The sequence below is a fragment of the Myotis lucifugus genome, unplaced genomic scaffold (genome assembly GCF_000147115.1).
Source record: "Myotis lucifugus unplaced genomic scaffold, Myoluc2.0 scaffold_85, whole genome shotgun sequence".
Lineage (NCBI taxonomy): Eukaryota > Metazoa > Chordata > Mammalia > Chiroptera > Vespertilionidae > Myotis > Myotis lucifugus.
The window spans coordinates 4,720,685-4,744,006 of NW_005871133.1; the positions used below are offsets into that span (position 1 = coordinate 4,720,685).

The following is a 23,322-nucleotide window of genomic DNA, read 5'->3' on the forward strand; positions in this document are numbered from 1 at the left end:
AGGCAGTACCACTAGTGTGTAAGTGACTTGTTTTCCTGGTGATGCTGAATTTCTGTGGTTCTGTGCTTGCTCTCTGTATCTGTTAGATGGCTGACAGAAGGCAGTGTGGTCTTTTGTGTGAGGCAGAGAGTAGTTAACCAAGTTACTTTCATAGGGACGTCAAGCCTTTGTCCTCAACAGCTTTTTTTAAATTATTATTGGAGTGAAATTCACATAACATCAGATTATCAATTTTAAAGGGAACAAATCAGTGGCTTTTAGTACATTTACAATGTTGTGTAACCACCACCCCTGTCTAGTTCCAAAGAATTTTTATCTCCCCAAAGTAAAATCCCACACCCGTTAAGCAGTTACTCCCCGTTCCTTCACCAGCCCTAAACAGTTTCGTATAAGACAAATGAAACTATTTATACACAGAAAATCATGCATTCAGAAACATCAACTTGATGTTATCTAGTGCTATAAGTTGAATATCTTGTAAGTATGAATAGAAATATGTTTTTTAGGAATTGAAGAACATCCTATTAATGTATATCTTTCCAATCTAGTGAACATTTGGACTTTTTAGAGAGAGCATCTAAGCTGTTTTGATGTATTCTAAGAAGTGCCTTGTGTGCTTTTAACCTGAAATAAGAAATAAGAAGCATTTGACTAGATAGAGGATCAAATCAGACTTACACCCTATTGTGGTGTAGAATCACATAACAAATGTCATATAATATCTTTTGTTAATGGAACAAGTGCTTCTCTAAAGTTACTCCATTCATGGGAAATAAGAGTTTACTTGTGAAACACACTCAGATTAAGGCAGTAAATGTTGATGTTTGTTACTCATTTGTAATCTATTTGTGGCTCATTCTCTCTCTCTCTCGTTCTTCTATTCTTGTCTTATGGACCTTAATTCCAACTCTTCTAGAGTCTTATCTAGTGCTATTCAAATCTAATCCAACTAGACTCATCAAGAGTCAGCACCCACTCACCACTACACCAACCACTGCTATGACTTCAGCTTCTTTTTAAATTGTTGGCACCTGAAGATTTCACCTTTGCTTTTAAACTTTAACTTTTTTATTTTTTTAACAAATATGTGTGGGAGGGTATTTTATCTAGCATTCCTGTGTGTGTGAATTGGAAGGGGGTCCTTTTTATTATTTGCTCAATCTACTATATTGATCAGAAATTCTCCAAATCATGCCCTGGCTGGGTGGCTCAGGTGGTCGGAGCATTGTCCCATACACCAAAAGGTTGTGGGTTTGATTCCCGGGCAGGGCACGTACCTAGGTTGCAGGTTCTGTTCCCCTTTGGGGTACGTAGGAGAAGCAACTGATCGATGTTTCTCTCTCACATTGATGTGTTTTTCTCTCTCTCCCTCCCTTCCTCTCTCTCCAAAATCAATAAAAACATATCATTGGGTGAGGATTTCAAAAAAAGAGAGAAAGCAATTCTCCAAAGAAAATTTGATCCAAATTCTGTCAGTCTCCCAACTTTCACTGTCTGGTACCAAGGAGTTTCAAATAAAATTTTGGATAAATCCTTTGCCATCCAAATTCTTATTGTTTGCCAAACAAAATTCAAATCAAACCAAGTTGGGAACATAGTAAGTACCTCTTACTACCTGAATTCTTGCTGGATGTGGATAGCGAGGGGTACCTGTAATTCTTTAGTCAGCTGTAGTGACTTTTTTAAAAGGCAAACTTGATCAATGTTCCTTCCATGCTTAAGTTTTTTAATGGTTTCCCATTACATTTAAAATAGAATTCAACTTCTTAACATGCCCTGCAGCATGCGTGATCTGGCCTCTGCCAGTGTCTCCAGCCTGGCTTTTTGTATCACCTCCTCACTCTCTTGCCAGATTCTTGCTAAATTCCTTACTAAGGACTCCTATTGCCTTTCCCTTTGCCCAGAAAGTACCAACCATTCCCCCTCTTCCCACCAACCTCACATCTGGCTAATCCTATAATTATCTTTAAGTAATAGCTTAAATGTCAATTTTTCAGAGAAGCCTTCTCTAACCACCTGTCCTACATGATTATCTCTATTATTACTCTGTTTTTAGCTCCTTAGTGCGTAGCATAGTTTTAATTTTATGTTTATTTGTGTTTATAAACTTTTGGGCCTATGTACATTCTCTGTTACATATTTGTCTTCTAAACAACCCTTTAAAAATCACTCTTGGCTTGAGTTTGGCTCAAGGTTATTTTTAAAAATATATGTATATTATTGATTTCAGAAAGGAAGGGAGAGGGGAGAGAGAAATAGAAACATCAATGATGAGAGAGAATCATTGATCAGTTGACTCCTACACAACCCACACTGGGGCTTGAGCGTGAATCAAATCGTGACTTCCTGGTTCACATGTCCACACTCAACCACTGTGCCACGCCAGCCAGGCTCAAGGTTGTATTTTGTAAGCCTTTGCTGTATATTATAAGCTCCTCAAGAGCAGGAATCAGACCTGCTTCATTCATCATTATGTGTCCAGCACCTATCACTGCAGTTAGCATATAATTCATATTTAACTTTATAGAATCATTAATGTAAATATAGAGCTTTTTCTCCTTTCTCTTTATTCCAGAACTTCTTTCCTTCACAACATTGGCCCCCTTGTAGCTACCTTTGACCCCTCAAAATATTAGTCAAGAGTGTCAGTATTTTGCCAGGCAGATATTTGGATCTGCTGAGCATTTTTATGTGTTTTCTGGTAAATTCCATTAAGCCAATTTAAGTCCTTCGATTTTAGTGTCTCTTCTTGTGGATGCTAAGTTTTAAGTGACATTTAACTAAACAAATTTCTTGATCTGTTTTCCTCATATTTATTTCATTTTTCAAGATTCTTTTCTATGTAAATTTATGTCAAGATTTGAGTTACCAGTTCATTTTTTCTATCGGAATTGTCTGATTACAGCTTCTATGGTGTAAACTTTTTATGTATAAAAGTTACTTCTACCAAGTACAGTTTTCTAAGTCAAACATTATAGGTAAAAAAAAATTATGCTAATTGGATTTCTTTCATTTTTTACTCAAATTAATTCTAACATATCTAGTTTTCATAATTTTTATTTATTTATTTATTTTACCAGTTATCTTCACTATTAAGTGACTGAAAGATCTAGGTAATTGGTAGTAGATCCTCGTAAATATTGTAGAATCCCTTTCCAAGTCTCAAAATTCTGTTTTCAATTATTAATATCAATTCCTGTGCTTGTTTTCTTTTTGTTGTTGCCTTAATTTTCGAAGCAAAATGTATTACTTGGGTATGTTGAAGTAGAAAATATTATTTTGGGTTCTTTTGTGTTTTTTTTAATCCTCACCTGAGGATATTTTTCCATTGATTTTTAGAGACAATGGAAGAGAGAGGGAAAGACAGAGAGAAATATTGATGTGAGAGAAACACATCGATTGGTTGCCTCCTGCATGCACCCTGACCAGGGCGCGGACCAGGAAGGAGCCTGCAACTGAGGTACGTGCCCTTGACCGGAATCGAACCCAGAACCCTTCGGTCCACAGGGCAAAGCTCTATATACTGAGCCAAACAGGCTAGGGCTAGAAAATATTCTTGGGGTTTGTTTGGCAAAGTAAAAATATCCTGTGTTAATTCATACCTTATTAACTTTCTGCTACTCTGAACAAGGTCCCTGTGTCTCCTGAGTAAAAGTCAGAACCCTCTTGCCACATCTCTTCTCTAAAAGCCACTGTCAAAGTGATCTGCACAAATATAGCTCTTCGTGTTAATTCCTTTAGTTAAAAACCTTTGACTGCCTTCCAAAGAAGAGGATAAAGTCAATATAAGGAAGTAATAAAACGAATATCAAACCTAAGGAATAGACCCAACTTCATGCCACAGTTTAAAAAACCCAGGCTCAGGAAGTTCCTTCTAGAAATTGAGTGATTCTTCCTACCTCTCTAATCTATTCTAGCCCATGGATAAAGAAGGACAGTTTCTCAAGACTTTTTACAAAATCAGTGTAATATTGATACCAGAAGATGATCAAACTGGCTAAACATGTAATTATAGTTTAGTTCACTTATGATGACTATCAATGAAAAAATCCTCAGAACCCAGAATAAGCAAAACCCAGCAATACTTTAAGTACCCCTCACCAATTTAGTAATTGGTCCTTTTAAGTTAATTTAAGTACTAAAATAGCATATTAGTAGAATTCATCTTCTTTTAATAGATCACAGTAAACAATGTAATATGATTCTCTCGAAAGATGCCAAAGGACATTTGATTAAATTTTATTTCCGTTACTTCTTTGAAGAATACTTTATAAGATTACATATGTTCCTATTCTGAAAGAAAATATATATGTATGTATATAGTCATATCATGGGCAATCATCAACTACAGCAGGCATTTCTGTTATTGTCAAGTTCAAGACAGTTTTTCTTGTTACTACAATGTGTCATTATTTTGGAAGTGTTTGCCAATATAATTAAAGTAGAAAATAATAAAATTGCTGATGGTTCTAGAGAACTAATCATACATTTTATTAGGTTGGTTAAGCTTACCTATTCAGCATATCTTTTATCACACCACCACCACCACCATGTCGGACTAGGTTTCCTGGCACCTTTTTCTTTCAAAGCGATGTGTTTTAAACATGGATGGTATATACATTCTCTCTAAAGGAAAAAAAGTGTATAGTGCCACTTGTTATTTTTATTATAATTCAATTTAATATATTTAAGTTCTCATATAATATAAAGAATTTACAAATTAAATAGAAGCAAGACCACATAACAAAATAAAAATTAACATCAGTGTGATGGGTGATATTTTGCTAGTATTAGATTGCTGTGAGTCTAATTCAATATTTAATCTAATTTTGTATTTTTACTTCAATAACACTAATGCAGAGGATGGTTGTTTGATGAGTATCTTGTATAAAAGAATGTAACTTCAAAGCATTGTTTGCTAGTGCAGAATAATCAGTCTTCATACATACATAATTGAAACTTGTATCAGCAGGTAAAACTCAAATGCCAGTTATGTAATCTTATCCATATTATTGGAATTGGCAACAGAAAAATTTTAATTATGTATTTAACATTAAATTATAATGAACTGTTACTAGTTATACAGCCAAATAAGCAGGATGTATATAACATATTGGCTTGCAGCGTGGACATGATGCTGGTAAACAGCTTTCATTCTTTTGAGTTCTGCATGTCCATCTGTATTAGGTGCCCTGGGATGATTCGTTTCTCATTCCACTCTTCCTTTTCAGAATTAACACAACCCTCATGAGATATACCTTTACTTATTTGGTCTTCATTTGATAGGAATGCAGTTATAAACCCAATTTGAAAAGTTTGGGAATTGGTGAATAAAAATGAAGGAGGTTAGTTACTCTACGGTACAAACCCTCAGAACCTTGAATGTGCTAATGCATGTGATTCTGTAGGAGATGAATATACAGTGTGCCTGGTCTCAGGAGCTTGCTGCCGTTTGTTAATGACCATTCTAAGGCAATCAGTCACATACTTTCATTTGCTATAAACGGTCTTCTCTCTAGATTTCTTGTCTTTAAAGCATTTGTTTTCCCACTTTATGATTTTGTCCTCCCTTTGTAAGTGGTCTCTGTCTCTCTTTTTTTAAGGTACTTACTGTCAACAGCGGGAAGTAGAGGCTATAACTGAAGGTGTGGAAGAAGATGAAGGGTTTTGCTGTTGTGAACCCGGCCATGTTCCTCATGTGCTGTCATTCAATGCTGCATTTAGCCAGCGCTGGCTGGCCTGGGAAGTCATAGTCACCAAGTACATTCTGGAGGGTTACAGCATCACTGACAACAGTGCTGCTTCTATGCTTCAAGTCTTTGATCTTCGAAAAGTACTCACCACTTACTATGTCAAGGTAGGGTATGCACCTACTTAGCTCTTCTAGTAACTGAAGACTCTTCTTGAAAAAGATATATAAAATTTTATATATATTATATAAATTTTTTATATATATATAAATTTTTTATATATATATATATATATTTTATATATATATAAATTTTTTATATATATATTTTTTATATATATATATATAAATTTTTTATATATATATATATATATATATATTTATATATATATAAATTTTTTAACTTGTGCTTTGCTTCTGTATAGTGATTTCAATTCTCTAGTATCCAGTATAGTCACTAAATTATACCTATGAAGGTTTCCTCTGTTTTTTTCTTTAGTGAAACTTATTCATTGTTCATTAATATTAGTAGCTACCATTTGTAGCTCATATGTTCTAGGCACTGTGCTGAGAAATATACACACACATACACATACATGTATCTTACCTAATTCTCTAAAGTAGTATGCTGAGGACTATACACACACATACGCATACATGTATCTTACCTAATTCTCTAAAGCAGTGGTCGGCAAACTGCGGTTCGCGAGCCACATGCGGCTCTTTGGCCCTTTGAGTGTGGCTCTTCCTAAGCCTTAGGAGTACCCTAATTAAGTTAATAACAATGTACCTACCTATATAGTTTAAGTTTAAAAAATTTGGCTCTCAAAAGAAATTTCAATCGTTGTACTGTTGATATTTGGCTCTGTTGACTAATGAGTTTGCCGACCACTGCTCTAAAGTAATATTACATCCCTTTTTTACAAATAAACAAATTAAGAATTAGAAGTCTACTTGCCCACAGATCTCTAACTAGCAAGTAAAGTTAGGGATTTAAAATCTAGGCTTGTCTGACTCCTAAGCCCTTGCTGTTAACCACTGCTTTGCACTACTTTCAACAAGCTGAATAAAAGTATTGCAAGATTTGAGAGGTCACCAAGATCACTCAGGTTCAATAGTTTGCTATAAGGACTCACAGAACTCAGCAGAGCCATTATACTCACAGGTAGGATTTATTAAGGTGGAAGGATACAGATTAAGATCAACCAAGTAGGCACATAGGGCAGAGTCCAGAGATACCAAGGCATGAGCTTCCAGTTGTCCTCTCCCAGTGGAATTGCACCAACAATGCCTGTTTCTCCTGCCAAGTGTGTGATAATACTCACAGAGTGTTGTCAATCAGGGAAGCTCACCTGGGCCTCAGGGTGAAGAGTTTTTTTTGGAGTGAAATCACTTAGATGTGATTGGGCACCTACATGTCCAACTTTAGTCTCCAGCCCCTCTAGAGGTCAAAGCTCTAAGCCTCCAGGTGAACAAAAACTCTTTCAGAGCTTACTTCCCAGGACCCAAGTGCAAAGCCCAAAACTCTTTGGGCAGGGTTAGTTCTATACTACACAAGGGGGTTTTTTGTTGTTTTTTTGTTTGTTTTTGCTAAAGATTTTGCAGAAGTACATCATGGTTATGATTTGGGAGCTTGCAGGCAAAGCCAATATTTTCAGGAGGAAAATATGTGCTAAATTTTAATGACCCTTATCTGAATTTTTCATATTTTGTGTTGTTACCTATATATGCCACCTTACTTGTGCTGACTGGGGTGAACCTTGAGTCTTCTATTTAATGTTTTGTTAAACACAACCTCAGGAAGATAGATTGATTTTACAAATTTTACGTGTGTGTGTGGCATTTTCTGTCTCTAAGTATGTATATTTCTATTGCTTTATCATCTGTAATAATAAAAGCGTAATTAGATCGGACAGCCGAATGACCTTCCAGATGACCTTCCGGATGAAGCCGGGGCTGCGAGGGTCGAGCCCCTTGCACGAATTTCGGGCATCAGGCCTCTAGTTAGATATATTTCTATAACTTCAGCTAGGATAACAGGATGATTTAGTAGTTTTCTATAAGAAAATTTTCAAAAGCACTGCACCACAATAAAGGCTTTTCACCTCTCTTAAAAGATTCTAAATTCAAAAGCCCCAAAATCAGTAAACTAGAATTATTTTTGAAGTTGCCTTGCTGAATTTGTGGGTTGTAATTTTAAAAGTATTAAATTAAATGTTGTTTTCATCCAGGAAGACCTGAGGTACATACTATTATAGCATTCTTAAGATGTATATTTATAATATTGAGCCAGAATAATATATTTTTGATTTGTATTGTCAATATAAACAGTTGGAATTTATTTACTGAAGATTGAAATTAATTCAAATGTGATTTAGCTCAAATTTTTGCTTTTATCTTTTCCTCATTAGGGAATCATCTATTATGTTACAACCTCTTCTAAGCTAGAAGAGTGGCTAGCTAATGAGACAATGCAGGAGGGACTACGTCTGTACGCGGATCGAAATTATGTGGATGTGGACCCGACATTTAATCCCAACATTGATGAAGACTATGACCATCGACTGGCGGGCATATCCAGGGAGAGTTTCTGTGTGATTTACCTCAACTGGATCGAGTATTGCTCTTCCCGAAGGGCAAAGGTAGAGTTACTTCATTTATAACTCTGAGTCCGTTTTTCTAAAGATGGGAAGACTGTCTTTTCATTATGAGGTCAGTTTTTCCAGGCCTTCCTATTTCTGACCTGTCTGGTTCAGTATGGTTGGGCCAAACTAACCAACTCTGCCAAAACAACTCTGCCTCGTTCTTTCACCTGCAGGGTCATAATCTCACCCTCTAATTAGCGTGGCCTCCGTCTTGTGTGTGCACATACGTATACACAAAATTAGGTTACAGGTCATAGGCAGCTCCTTAAATTCTACATTTTGCAGCACCTCACACACACACTCTCACACACCAGAATAATTTAATATCTTTGTCCCAAATGCAAACCAAATTCAAAGTCTAAACCAGTGCAGTCTAATAGCATTTTCTGTGATGATGGAAATGTCCTGTGCTGATCCAGTGTGGTAGTTACTAAACCACCACATCTGGCTATGGTTAAACACTTGAAATGTGGGCAGTATGACTGTTCACCTAGACCAAGCATGTCAAACTCGCGGGCCGCATGCGAATATTTTTGCAGCCCAGCCAATATAATGGTATGTAAGAAACATTTTAATAAAAATGTCATAACTTAACTTTTACAATATCCTATTATACATAATTATTAATAACAAACTAAAACGTTCGCTAGTGACTGATTACTATAATCGTGTTGCATTCATTTCCCTTACGTGCCTTACACGCAGGCGCACCATTTCTCTCCACTAATACTAGCAGCGCATATTTTAGCAGCTGATTGCCACGTCATTAGTCTTGTACTGACTTGTTTGATGTGCACAACAGGAAATATTTCACTTTAGCAGAACAAGAAAAATAGGTTTATTTGTGTTACGCTTATTAATTTATGCAGTTATTCAGTGTCTGGTAAGTTAATGTTCAAGAAAAAATATTAATTTTTATTAAAATGTTCTATTATTTTATGTTAACAATTACTCATTTATTTCAGCCCTTTGTATTCAGCATGTCTCTATTGAAATAAACCTACGTTTCTATGAAAATTGAAGCTTTTGTTTTTTTTGCGGCCCACAGAAACTTAAACCTTGTTTATTTGGCCCATGTTAGCCTTTGAGTTTGACGTGCTTGGCCTAGACCAGTGGTCAGCAGACTCATTAGTCAACAGAGCCAAATATCAACAGTACAACGATTGAAATTTCTTTTGAGAGCCAGATTTTTTAAACTTAAACTATATAGGTAGGTACATTGTTATTAACTTAATTAGGGTACTCCTAAGGCTTAGGAAGAGCCACACTCAAGGGGCCAAAGAGCTGCATGTGGCTCGCGAGCCGCAGTTTGCTGACCACGGGTCTAGGCTGAGGATCCAAAATTTGTTTCACCTAGGTTGATTGTAATTCATTTGGTTCCTAATCACACTTCAGGATAACTTGTCTTATCCTAAAAATAAGGTGAGCTATAGACTTCATCAACTGCAACTTTCCTTCTAGGTCTCATGGCCCTCATGGCTATGATGCTCTCCTAGTTAGACTCCATGTAACACAATCACAATACCAAGCAAGGCCTGTGGTTCCAAAAGCTAATTCCTACCACCACTGTTGCTTTCCAAGCAAAGTCTGGTGTAGTTGAACCACCTAGGTACAAGATTACTCTATGTCTCAGAGCATAGTGAGCCACCTGGACAACTAGCATCTTTATTGTGGTCTGGGTGTACACACTGACTGTCTTTAGATGTAGTACCTGCTTTAGTCTTAAGTACATAGTTTTCATCAGATTTGGAAATATTTCAGCCATTATTTTTTCAAACATTTTTTTTCTGTCCTCCTCTTCCCTTTTTTGGAAACTCCAGTTATATTCATATTAGGCTGCCTGATGTCCTACAGCTCACTGATGCCTTTTTCAGTCTCTTTTATCTCTTTGTTGAATTTTGCAAAGTTTCTGTTGCTATATTTTAAAATCACTTACTTTTTCTTCTGCATTGTTTAATATGCCGTTAATCTCGTGCAGCATTTTTTTTTTAATCTCAAACATTGCATTTTTGGTATCTCTTGAGGTTTAACTTGTCTTTTGTATAAATCTTTCATGTTTCTACCTCGCATGATGTCATTCCGCTATCTTTTTGAACAGTTGTAATAACATTTTCAATGTCCTTATTAACTAATTCTGACATCTTGTGTCGATTTTGGGACAATTTTGATTGAGTGAGTGATTAATTGGTTATTCTTTTATGGGTCATATTTTTCTGCTACTTCACATGCCTGACAATTTTTTATTGGACTTTATGAATTTTACCTTGATGGGTGCTGAATATTTTTGTAGTCCTATAAATATTCTTGACCTTAACTCTGTGACAGTTAAATTCTTTGGGGACAGTTGGATCTTTTCTGAGCTTGCTTTTAGGCTTTCTTAGGAGGGACCAGCCATTAGTCTGGAGCTGATTTTTCTCCCATTATCGAGGCAGTACCCTCCTGAGTTGTTAGAGTAGATCTTAGAGTTCTTACCACGAGGAAATGAAGTTTTGTAACTCTGTATGGCAACGGGGTTCTTCGATAGAGTATTAGGATCTTAGCTAAACATCTAAGTACTTTATACCTGGTTCTTTTTTTTTTTTTTTACATCCTGGTATTATAAAGTATTAGATTTTATTTAAAGATTCCAAAGACCCTCCTCATATAGTGTTTTGTTGTTTCTTTTCATTAAAACTTATCTGAGGAGGTAGAGACTAGTTGAGTTTCTTAATCTCTCTGATTCATTAAATAGATATATTCTGATTTGATAAATACATATATACCCTTTTGATTATTAACATTCTTTGTTTTTCTTTTTTTTGAGGTATAATTGACATTCAGGAGTACATCATAATGATTTTGTATTTGTATATATTGCAAAATAGTCATCATAAATCTAGTTAACTTCAATGATCACACATAGTTATAATTTTTTTCCCTTGTGATGAGAACTTTTAAGATCTCTCTTAACAACTTCCAAATATGCAATATGGTATTGCTACGTATAGTCACTACATTAAATCCCCATGACTTATTTATTTTGCAACTAGAAATTTGTACCTTAAGGTCTCCTTCACCCTGTCTTTTCTTTCTTTTTTGTTGTTGTTTATTTTTTTAAGCCACTGGATGTGGACAAAGATTCCTCCCTGGTGACTCTTTGTTATGGACTCTGTGTTCTGGGACGAAGAGCTCTGGGGACTGCATCCCACCATATGTCCAGGTACTGGCATTTCTGTTTTTAGGAAGGGAGTGTGGGAAGCTGTATGATCTAAGTCTGGAATCGTCTTTCATGGAAGCGTACTGTGCTAATTTATTGCAAAAGTCTCTTCAGATGTTACATAGATCTTTTTGCTGAATATAGTTGAGTTCTAAGTGGTTAACAGAACTGGCTTTTAAAATTGACATATATGTAGGCAACTATTGATAAAATTTAATAGATTTGAGACATTTAAAAAATAATCACCCCATAACATCTCTTTTTCTAACAATTTACCTTTTTTTAAATTTTTTCATCCTTCACTGCAGTTTTTGCCAGAGCATTTATACTTTGAATATAGTTGTACATTAGATTTTGGAACTCTAAATATAAACTGTATTTCTTGACATATGCATCTGAATGAATTCGAATTAAGAAGTGCCATATATTTTAAATTTTCATCTTTTCCACTAGCCCTTCCTTACTATCTTTTAACTTACATACTCTTTGCCTGTTGTTTAGTTTTATGGACTCTATTATAGTGGTTCATAAACCGCAGTCCCAGGTCAAAAGGCCCTATTCCTCATAATTCTGCTTTAGGGGTTCTGACATTAGTTCTTGAAATATCTATTTTTAAAACACTCTCTCATGATTGTGATGCACAACCAGATGTAAGAATCAATGTAACGGAAGACCATTGTCAAAACATGTAAATGTTTTATCTCCAATCTTAACAGTAATTTAGAGTCATTCCTCTATGGATTGCATGCCCTGTTTAAGGGAGATTTCCGTATTTCTTCAATTCGAGATGAATGGATCTTCGCTGACATGGAATTACTAAGAAAAGTAGTAGTCCCTGGAATCCGTATGTCCATTAAACTTCATCAGGTAAGAAGAGAAAATTCCTAATCCTTTGCTACTAGTTAATTGTGCTTCTTCACTTGACTTCCAAGTTAAGTTTCTTAGGAACCTTTTGAGAAATATTCTAATTTGAAACAAAGAAAAACATGATTCATGGCAAGATGCTCTATCTTAGAATCCCGAACCTATGTTTCTACCAGTAAATTTGAATATTAATGTTAGAGGCTGACCGATCTGGGCATGAGCTTTAGGACAAGTGCAAGCAGTGAGTGACAAACTGGAAACAAGCCTTTGGCCCTGCGATACTTGCTTTGACGTCATGTGGTTGTAATGCACACCTCTTCCGTGTGATGGTTAGGTGACTCTCAGTGCAGTGCAGCAGCATCTCAGAAGTCTCCTCAATGCTGCTGTTACTGAACTGTGAGTTTCACTTAGCTATATAGAATAATAGATGGTGAGGAAAGATTTAGCCCTAGTTTAATCCTAGGAGGGTAAAAAAAATTAAAATGAGGCCTCACAATGCATATTGTCCTGGATCACTTTGAGAATATATTTTGAAATTAAGTACAATAAGGCCTCACTTAATGTTGTCAATAGATTCTTGGAAACTGCAACATTAAGTGAAATGACATGACGAAACCAGTTTTCCCACAGGCTAATTGTTATAAACAACAGTTCCTATGGCATATTTCTGGTCACCGAAACATCACCAAACATCTAAGTAAAGATTCAAAACACTTCTAGTATTAAACATTGAAGTAAATGTGAACTATTACATATCTATAATAATAAAAGCATAACATGCTAATTAGACCTGACGTCCTTCCGGATATCCTTCCAGACGACCTTCTGGACAAAGCCAGGGCTGCAAGGGAAGCCTGGGTCCCTGGTGCTGGAGGGAAGCCGGTGCCGGCAGCTGGGGCAAGGAAGGCCTACTCTTGCACAAATTTCATGCATCGGGCCTCTAGTATTTAAGAAAGATGAATAAAAACAAGTAAGGTAGTTATTTTCCAGCCTGATTATGCCATTTCAGGGTCGCAGGTGGCTGGAGCCTCTCCCAGAAGCTCAGGGGTCAAGGCAGGCACCCACCCTGGACATTAAATGACAGCGCCCACACACAGCCACACCCATGCCCACTTAGATGGGGACAGTGGAGACACACCAGTTCCCCTCACATGCACAGCTTTAGGAAGTGGGAGGAAACGAGTACCTGGAGAAAACCACGCAGACGTGGGGAGGATGTGCACACTCTACAGACAGCGGCCCTGGCCGGGATCATCAACATTATAATGAAACCACGCCATTCGAGGACTTGCTGTACTGGCACTTGCTGCTCTGTTCATTCCACTTGACAGTAGTACTCAGATCTGATGATAGAGACCACATGATAAGACTCATTAAAATGCATCTGCTGTGCTCACAGCTGATTGAAACCCTCCCCCTCACCCCCCCCCCCCCCAAATAAAAGGTGAATAACTCTTCAAGTGGTCTTACTGTGGTCTAAAGTACTGGAATGAAGTTTATGTCCCATGTTAATTTAGGAGCATTTCTAATAAGGGATATATTATTTGAAAAATCTCTGAAAAATGGAATTCTATTGTGAGGATGATGGGGAAATATATATATTTGGGATCAAATAAAGTTATCTTCAGACTAGCTTTAGAGTTTGAGACAAAATTAAATGTATGTAAAAGAAAAAGGTAATAACTATAACTTAAAATTTTTATTTATTTTGTTTTTCTCTGTCTGGTATTTCTCCTTTTGTCTTGTGATGTCCTATGAATTGCCTAAGCCTGTAAGAAATTTTTACTGTATAAAATTTTATTTGAGCCAAACTGACTACAATGCTGGGAAGCAAGATTTCAAATGCTCCCTAAAATGTTTTTCAAATCAGGTTTCTCAAAAGGTACCAATTAAATATCTCCATGTAAGAATCATCTCTTTACACAGCATAGTTATCTCACAGTTCCTGACAGGCATCTCAGTTCATCCTAAACATTATGACGGTGTCATCTCGCTGACAGAGAAGACGCCAAGGCACAGGGTCCAAAGCCTCTGATGCCTGGGTCACTGCCTCTAGTCTCGTGCTAGAGTGCTCTTGCCTGTTGCTTCAGAGTCTGTACCCTCCATGTCGCTCTGGCTGAGGCACTGTTGCCTGTAACAGAGCTTCTCTGCGTTATGATCAGGCCCACACTTGGGAACAGCACCCTCTCACCATTAGCTTGACTGACAACAGCAGTGACAAACAGGGAGGGTGAGGCAGGGGAATCAGCCGGGAGCCATGAGGGCTGGGGAGGCCATAGAGAACGCAGGTGCAACCTGGATGAGTTTTGTAATTCTGTATGCCTTTGAGGAAGATAGAGATCGACCTATAAAGTAACAAATAACGCCCATTTATTGACCAGCACTTTTAGTCACGCATTGCATTGTCCATGAGGGACTCTTGGGCAGGAAAAGATACATGCGTAAATCAATACTGGTCATCCCCAAAGTTCATATGTTATATACTCACAAAAATCCACAAAAGTGGACAATAGGTTTATATAGTAAAAGAAAGGATTAGTGCATACTTGCCATATGACCCAGCAATTTTACTCCTAGATATTTACCCAAGAAAATAAAAGGAGATGTCCACACAAACCAAATGTGCATAGCAGCTTTACTCATAATAGCTCAGAACTGGAAACAACTCAGATGTCGGTCAGTGGATGAACATACAAATTATGGGATAGCCACATGATAGAATAAGTTTACTTAACACGACAAAAAAATGAACTGTTGTGAGACACCACAACATGAATGAATCTCACACATTATGCAGAGCAAGAGAAGTCAGACATATGAAGAGTCTATATTGTATGGTTTCATTTATATAAAATTTAAAGCAGGCGAAATGAATCTGTAGATTCAGAAAGCAGATCAGTGGTTGCTTGGGATATAGAGATTGACTGCCAAAAGGCAGGAAGGAACCTTTTGGGGTGATGGAAATGTTCTACATCTAGACTTAGCTAGGCTTAGCAGTGGTTACATGGGTGTGCATATTTGTCAAAGGGCAGCTAACTACCTTTAGAGTGGGGGCATTCGTTGTATGTAAATCATACCTCAGACTCGACTTTAAAAAACAATTTTGTTCTCTAAACAATTTTAGAGAGCTAAAAATGTAGCTCATTACTGCAAAACTACTCCTTTTGTAAATTCCTCAATGCAACCCTATCCTCTAAATTTTAGCTAAATATTTTCCAATTTTTATATATTTTCTTTGTTTCCCTCACTCAAGTTGATTTTTTCATATCTTTATATATATATATATATATATATTATATTTTCGGTTAAAGGATCATCTGTTAGCTAACTAAAACTACATTAAAAAATCTCTAAAATTGTGTTTCTTACTAACCAGGCACTTTTCACATAGAGCCACGTCTCTAGGATGATTCTAAAACCCATGTTATCCTGCCTCTCACTCATTGAGATATGGCTCATAGTTGTGAGCTTTACAACAGATGAAGGCTCCTAGTCCTGGAGGAACTAGTGGAGTCTTCCCTGAACAACCTCTTCACCTAATAACTATTCATTCATTTGATAAGTAGGCTTTTAATATTACCATGTGCAAGATTCCATTGCAGGTAGCAAGGAAGAAACAAAGGAGTATATGAAATGTATCTCCCATTCAGAAACCTATAAATTAACCAACTATAACACAAATCTGAATGTCTGAAATGGTGTGTTATTAAGGAAATGCAAATATTACATCAGCTGCCTTCACATTTGTAATTGAGAGGTTGATAAATTTTCACTCAAGTGTGTGCTGTCTGAAGGGGAGGTGACGGGGAGCAAGAAGGCACTATCCCCAAGAATGCACATCCAAGTCTGAGGGCTAGCCTACATGGAATAATAAAAGCATTCACTGTGCATGTGAATAATGCTTCATAATGTAAAAAGTCCTCCAATACACTATTTCATCTCACTCTTACAACAACCTTGCCAAGTTGGTTTGCAGATAATGCTGGCACTCACAAATATCAAAACTGAGGCTCAAAGAGGTTTAGCTGCTTCCTAGGTTTACCTGGTAATACCAGGACTTAAATTTTTAGAGTATTTTTCATATATTTTATGTCTAATAATATTGTGTGCTAATAGGAAATTTTTATTTAGTAATTGATTTAGTAACTATAGAAGTTTTTATATCATCCTGGAAGTCATTCTCTTCTTTTCCTAAAAAAAGAAAAAAATTTTATTCCTGTGTATAGGATCATTTCACTTCTTCAGATGAGTACGATGACCCCACAGTGCTCTATGAAGCCATTGTATCTCATGAGAAAAACCTCGTAATAGCCCACGAAGGCGACCCTGCGTGGCGGAGTGCGGTCCTCGCCAACTCTCCCTCCTTGCTCGCCCTGCGGCATGTCATGGATGACGGCACCAACGAGTATAAAGTCATCATGCTCAACAGACGCTACCTGAGCTTCAGGGTCATTAAAGTAAGTTTTTGAGGCATTAATTTGCATCTGAAAAAATTGCAACTTAGATAACGTTATCCAAACTTTTAAAAAGTAGTTGAAACTCTTGGAGAAAAAAAATGACCATATTTCATTAGCATTTATTATTTATAAGCACTTAGTTTTATTTATTTTGTCAATAATTTAGTCTGTCCTCTGACATTTTCTCAAGCGCTATAAAGCCTTAACATTTTTGCTTATTTCTGTTTTGGTAGTTTTTAAATCTATTTCATTTGCTATTTGGGCAGAATCTCTTAAACATTACCTCCATATTGCTAATATGATGGGATTCCTAGGTTGCAAAATAGTTCTGTAGCTTGTACTGGCCAGTAAGTGGTTCACTTTAACATTTCCTTAGGCTTTGCTTGTTGTTTTTTGTTTGTTTGTTTTTTTTGTTTTTTTTTTTGTTAAACGTCTTAGGACTTTAAGAGGCTTAATCTCTGAAATTTTATTTTGATAATTTATTAAGGTTATTTTTTTCACTACTTCATTTAATCAAGCCCCAAAGTCACAAACATCCTTTAAACTAAAAATATTGTTACCTCTGATTCTATAAAAAATATCTCATTTACAGAATTCAGTGCTTCACTGATTTGGAAAATGAAATGGGCTACAGTTTACTTGGTATTTTTATAAGACAGAGCAGAAGTCCTCTGTGCTTACTGTGTACCAGCCTGTGCATGACAATGGAAAACGGTTAACTCCTGTGCAGACATGACCTATTTCCTGCCTTTCACAGTTGGTCGTCATGTCTTTTGTATCCCTCCCATTTCTGTGCTTCTGTTTGTATGAATTTCATTCTTGGCCCCATGACCTAATTTCCATGTGATCTGGTTTTCAGGTGAATAAGGAATGTGTCCGAGGTCTTTGGGCGGGGCAACAGCAGGAGCTTGTATTTTTACGGAACCGTAACCCCGAGAGAGGTAGCATCCAAAATGCAAAGCAGGCTCTGAGAAACATGATAAACTCATCTTGTGATCAACCTATTGGCTACCCGATCTTTGTCTCACCCCTGACAACTTCTTACTCTGACAGCCACGAACAGCTTAAAGAAATTCTTGGGGGACCTATCAGTTTGGGAAACATCAGAAACTTCATAGTGTCAACCTGGCACAGGTGAGCCACTGGGTGGTGGTGTATCCTGACCTTCGAGCTAGACAGTGTGCTTTAGTGCCACCTGGAAAGTTTGTAGGGAAAATACAGGTGCCACAGCACAATATAAATCTATTTTATCTGAACTTCAGGAAGCAGAGTATATATACCTTCAGGCTCTTATTAGGTAAATCTAATGTGCAACTCTGGCGAAAAACCACTGCTTTAGCATTTAGTACAATTTTGAATAGTTTCCTTTGTTCAATGTTTTTGACCTGTTTGCAGCATATTGCTGCTATTAGAATGTGTGGGTCAACAAACAGGACAAATTACAGAAAAGCATGAGGAACTTGTGCAAATTGATTGCTTTCTTCTACCTATTGTATTCCGTTCCAGCAGTAGGGGGAGCACAGTTCATGTGGAAACTCCTGGTTGTACAGTGCAGAGATACTATTTTCCCAACCCAGTCATCACTCCAAGCTCAAATCTGTAGTCTGTCTTCAAGAATGCACGGGATGTTTTTCTCTGCATTTTGTCTAGTAAATTGTGGTGTATGGTGTAGGAACATCATAATGTGATGACAAGTAAAGAAAAAAAATCACAGAATAATATTTTTAATTTCTTAAGAGTTGTTCAGATCCTTAAATCAGAGCTTAAGAAAAACAGGATCTGGGATTAGAGCAATAAACTCTCAAGTAGGTGTTTTTAAATTCTTCTAGAAATACCCAACATTAAAGAGTAAGTAAGGTTTCACCATTTTAACATCAGTCCCTGTCCACACACAAGGAAGAACACAAGCCAGGGTAGTGTCAAGGAAATTTTTTTTTTTTCCAAAAAATATGTGTTGTTTGCCTGGGACTGTGGGGTTTCCCAGGATGCAGGATTTTCAGTGCTTAAACCAAGACAGTTGTGGGCAAACCAGGACAGTTGGTCCATGTTACACATAAAAAATAGACAAATGAACGAAGGAGGAATCATTACAGCAGCTCCCTCAGGTGTACTGCAGCATAAGTTAGGTTTCATTTGAATACATTAGGTTTCAGGTGTTACAGACTTCAGAGGCACTGAGTAGACACTGGCAAGAATTCTGTTTCCAGCTGTGATCTTAATGTCACAACTATTCTGTGCAGTTCTTGCTGTAGTGTAGAAAGATGATAGAGTGTAGAACAGTGAGCCAATTGGGAAGTATCAAGGCAGTGAATACAAGAGAATATGAAAACATAACAGACTTTTTGTTCCCAATATTGATTACACCATAAAGACTTTCAAAGGTGACCATTAGTAGCCTTAAGCATTCAGAATAGCTAAAAAAGAATAAAGTACCTGCCTAGAAGTGGTCTTGGGATAATGCTTCCTACTCTGGTGTTTGCTCCTAGGTTGAGGAAAGGTTGTGGGGCTGGATGTAACAGTGGTGGCAATATTGAAGATTCTGATACTGGAGGGGGAACTTCTTGCATTAGCAACAATGCACCAATTGCCAATGACCCCCACAGCACCGTGTCCCAAGGAAGCATCGGAAACACAGGCCGGGGATCTGGAGCAGGACTCCATCCGCCCGTCACGGCTTACCCTCCAACACTCGGTAATGTGCAACAAAATTATGTGAACAATGTTACCCTCTTAGTTGTGGGGCTCAGTATACATGGATAAAGAGGATGACATATTATCTACTTGGAAATATATCAATAGAACATTTTATTTGATTCACAGTTGGACATTATCCTATTTGTTTATAATAATCGTTTTATGTATATAAATATATATTATTTGAAATATTTCTTTGAAAGCATCCTTTTTAAAGGCTAATATATTTAATTAACATAATTTATTCAACTTCTCTCCTATTGGACAATGATTTGGTTTCTTCTGAATGTTGTAATGATCTTTATATAAATCTTTGTAATCACGTACTATTTTTGTAGGCTGGAAACTTTGAAAATGGAATCACTAAGTCAAAGTTTATGAGAATATTTAAGACTCACGACATATCATGCTGAAAATCTTTCCATAAAAGTTCTTTTTAACCAATTGTGTATTCTTACCAGTCATGCATAGGAATGCCCATCTGGTAACCTTTCCACCAGCTTTGAGTGTTACCAGGTCTCACCTCTGCTCCCAGCGTGCTCAGAGGGACAGGAGAGAGGGTGGTCTTTAATTTCTTCCTTTAATTTGCATTGCTCTGATTCCTGAGATTGGAAGCTTTTAAATGAGATTATCAACTGTTCCTCTTTCTGAAGTGCCCTTTTAAGTGTCTTGCCCATTTTTCTATTTGCTTATCTTTTTCTCATTTGTATTTGTATGTTCTGATTTGAGCTCTTTGTCAGTTTCCAGCTACAAATGTCTTTTCCATTGTCTCGTGGCTTTCCATTCCCGTCTTGTGAAGAGTGGCCTTTCGATGAGATGTTCTTAATTTTAGTGTAGAGCAGTTTACTGATCTTTTCTTTTATACTTAGTGCTTTTTAAGAAAAATTATAAATTTTCTACAGGCAGTGTAGCTTGTCATTGGAATAGATTGTGAGGGTATTAATACTATACTTTGAGAAATAGTTCCAGATATTTCATTTTCTCATTCCATGAGGTGTTTTTTTTTTAATTAACTTAACTTTTACATGTGATCTATAGCCCACCTCATATGCAGCAGGAATCAGATCTCATGTTTCCATATGGTGGTCTGTGGGCCCAGCACCGTCCTTTCCCTGTGGCTGCACGTGGAGCAGATGAAGTCAAGACATTTACCTCAACTTAAAAAAATCCAGTGGCACTGGAATTGTTAAGATTCTGAATAGTGTATAATCAACATTTCATAGGTTGCTCTTTACCTTCTGAGCAAACACTGAAAACCGTCAATGTGCTTCTTTAACTTACCTTTCTCTTACATTGGTTACTTTTTAATTTTCAGATAAAAAGTGCCTATTGCTATTTTTTCAATATCATTAATAATAATTATTTTTTAATATGCTTTTGATTTCAGAGAGAGGAAGAGAGAGAGAGAGAGAGAGAGAGAGAGAGAGAGAGAGACATACATCAGTGATGAGAGAGAATCATCAATCAGCTGCCTCCAGCATGCCCCACACTGGGGATCAAGCCCGCAACCCAGGCATGTGCCCTGAGTGGGGATCGAACCGTGACCTTTTGGTTCATAGGTTGATGCTCAACCCTTGAGCCACACTGCTGGGCTATAATTTTTTCTAATAATCTTCACATCACTATGAGCCAGGAAAAGGACAGATCTGAAGAACCATATTAATTCATCTGAAAAAGAACACAGAAAAACCTATTAAGTATCACTTATAATTCATAGTTATAAGTAATCCCTTAATATCTGTGAAGATTATAGTGTTATTGTTAGGCAGTGCAGCTTGTCATTGGAATAGATTGTGAGGGTATTAATACAGTACTTTGAGAAATAGTTCTAGAGCCTGCCACGTAGTAGATCCTTACTAATATTTCCATGAGATATCTCATTTCTGATTAAAGAAGAATTCTTGTTATTCTAAAACAGTGGTCGCCAACCTTTCGGACCTCACGGACCACCAGTGGTCCATGGACCACCGGTTGGCGACCACTCTTCTAAAATGTATCTGTGAAACTTACAGGATTTATTCCAACCTTAAATCCTGATATTTACTATAAATTATTTGGTCGTCTTTCTTTTGCCTCAAAATTTGAATTTTAAAATGCTTCAGCAAATTAATGTTATAAAAACCATACAAGAAAACAGATCTCAGATATTTATTTTTAACAATTTTGAATTTTTAGGAGTAAATGTTAAATTCAAGTAATTGCTTAAGGGACAAAGCCTTAGAATCTACAAAAACAAAAACAAAAAAGAACTGTTTGACTCATTCCACTTAGAATGAGTGCTATTGTTTGTCCCCTAGGCACTAGCCACAGCACTCACTCTGTGCAGTCAGGCCTGGTCAGACAGTCCCCAGCACGGGCCTCCGTAGCCAGCCAGTCTTCCTACTGCTACAGCAGCCGGCATTCGTCCCTCCGGATGTCCACCACAGGATTTGTGCCTTGTCGGCGTTCCTCTACCAGTCAGATATCGCTTCGAAACTTACCGTCCTCCATCCAGTCCCGCCTCTCCATGGTGAACCAGATGGAACCTCCGGTCAGAGCGGCATGGCCTGTGTGCACCATGGTCTGCCTTCTTCCAGCAGCTCCAGCCAAAGCATCCCGGCCTGCAAGCATCACACTCTCGTGGGCTTTCTTGGGACAGACGGGGGTCCGAGCAGTAGTGCTCCTGATGCACCGCCAGGCAACACCTTAAGTCCTGCCAATAATGCACACGCCAAAAAGGGGGAGGTGATTTACAGAGTCCAAGTGAGTAAGCCCAGGTTCTTCGTGCACTGTTTCTCTTATGCGTTTGTTTTTATTTCCTGTTTGTTGAGTGAAGGACTGTGGTGAAAACAATCTTATATTACTTAGTCTGAAGACTAGAACATTTCTGGCAGTGTGTAACTGAAAGCAAGCAGTTCTTCAGTGGTGATGTGTTCCCTCCCAGCTGCGGTTGTGTGGCCACTGCAGAAGGTCTAACAGTAGACTGAAAGGAATTTGGGAGGTGGCTCTTTAGATTGTTTTTTATTTCATTACTAGAAGCCCAGTGCACAAATTCATGCACCAGTGGGGTCCCTGGGCCTGACCTGCGGGATTGGGCCAAAACTGGCTCTCCGACATCCCCTGAGGGGTCCCAGATTGCAAGAGAGCGCAGGCCAGCCCGAGGGACCCCACCGGTGCACAATTGGGGCCGGGGAGGGATGTGGGAGGTTGGCCAGCTGGGGAGGGACCGCGGGAGGGCTCCAGGGCATGTCTGGCCTGTCTCACTCAGTCCTGATCAGCCGAACCCCAGCAACAAGCTAACCTACTGGTCGGAGCGTTTGCCCCCTGGTGGTCAGTGCACATCATAGCGACTGGTCGACCAGACAACTGTCTGCCCCTGGTGGTCAGTGCACGTCATAGCGAGTGGTTGAGCAGCCTTAGCATATCATTAGCATGTTACGCTTTGAATAGTTGAACGGCCGACCGTTGGCCAGACACTTAGCATACTAGGCTTTTATTATATACGATAGGCAGTAGAGAACTTGAGACACAAAGAGTCCTGTGAAATTTTGTTTGGAATTATATAATTTTTCATCTTCAAGAGAAAAATTAATTGGAAATGATCTATATTTATTTACAATATAGATTGTGGATCCCAGTCAAATTCTGGATGGGATCAACCTGTCAAAAAGGAAAGAGCTGCAGTGGCCTGATGAGGGTATTCGGTTAAAAGCTGGGAGAAACAGCTGGAAAGACTGGAGTCCTCAGGAGGGTATGGAAGGCCATGTAAGTTTTTTTATGAAGCTGGTTGCCTGCTCT

At 37.7% G+C, this 23,322-nt stretch overlaps 1 protein-coding gene across 1 annotated transcript in view; it reads left to right on the forward strand.

Moving 5' to 3' along the window:
* The window catches only part of PCNX1 (pecanex homolog 1), a 156,816-nt gene that overhangs the window by 128,001 nt on the left and 5,493 nt on the right, over window positions 1–23,322 (forward strand). The window contains 10 exon segments of the mRNA XM_014457768.2: window positions 5,604–5,857; window positions 8,101–8,331; window positions 11,433–11,533; window positions 12,247–12,397; window positions 16,621–16,851; window positions 17,711–17,985; window positions 19,338–19,543; window positions 21,843–22,067; window positions 22,070–22,287; window positions 23,149–23,289. Of these exon segments, the coding sequence (XP_014313254.2) occupies window positions 5,604–5,857; window positions 8,101–8,331; window positions 11,433–11,533; window positions 12,247–12,397; window positions 16,621–16,851; window positions 17,711–17,985; window positions 19,338–19,543; window positions 21,843–22,067; window positions 22,070–22,287; window positions 23,149–23,289 (2,033 nt within the window).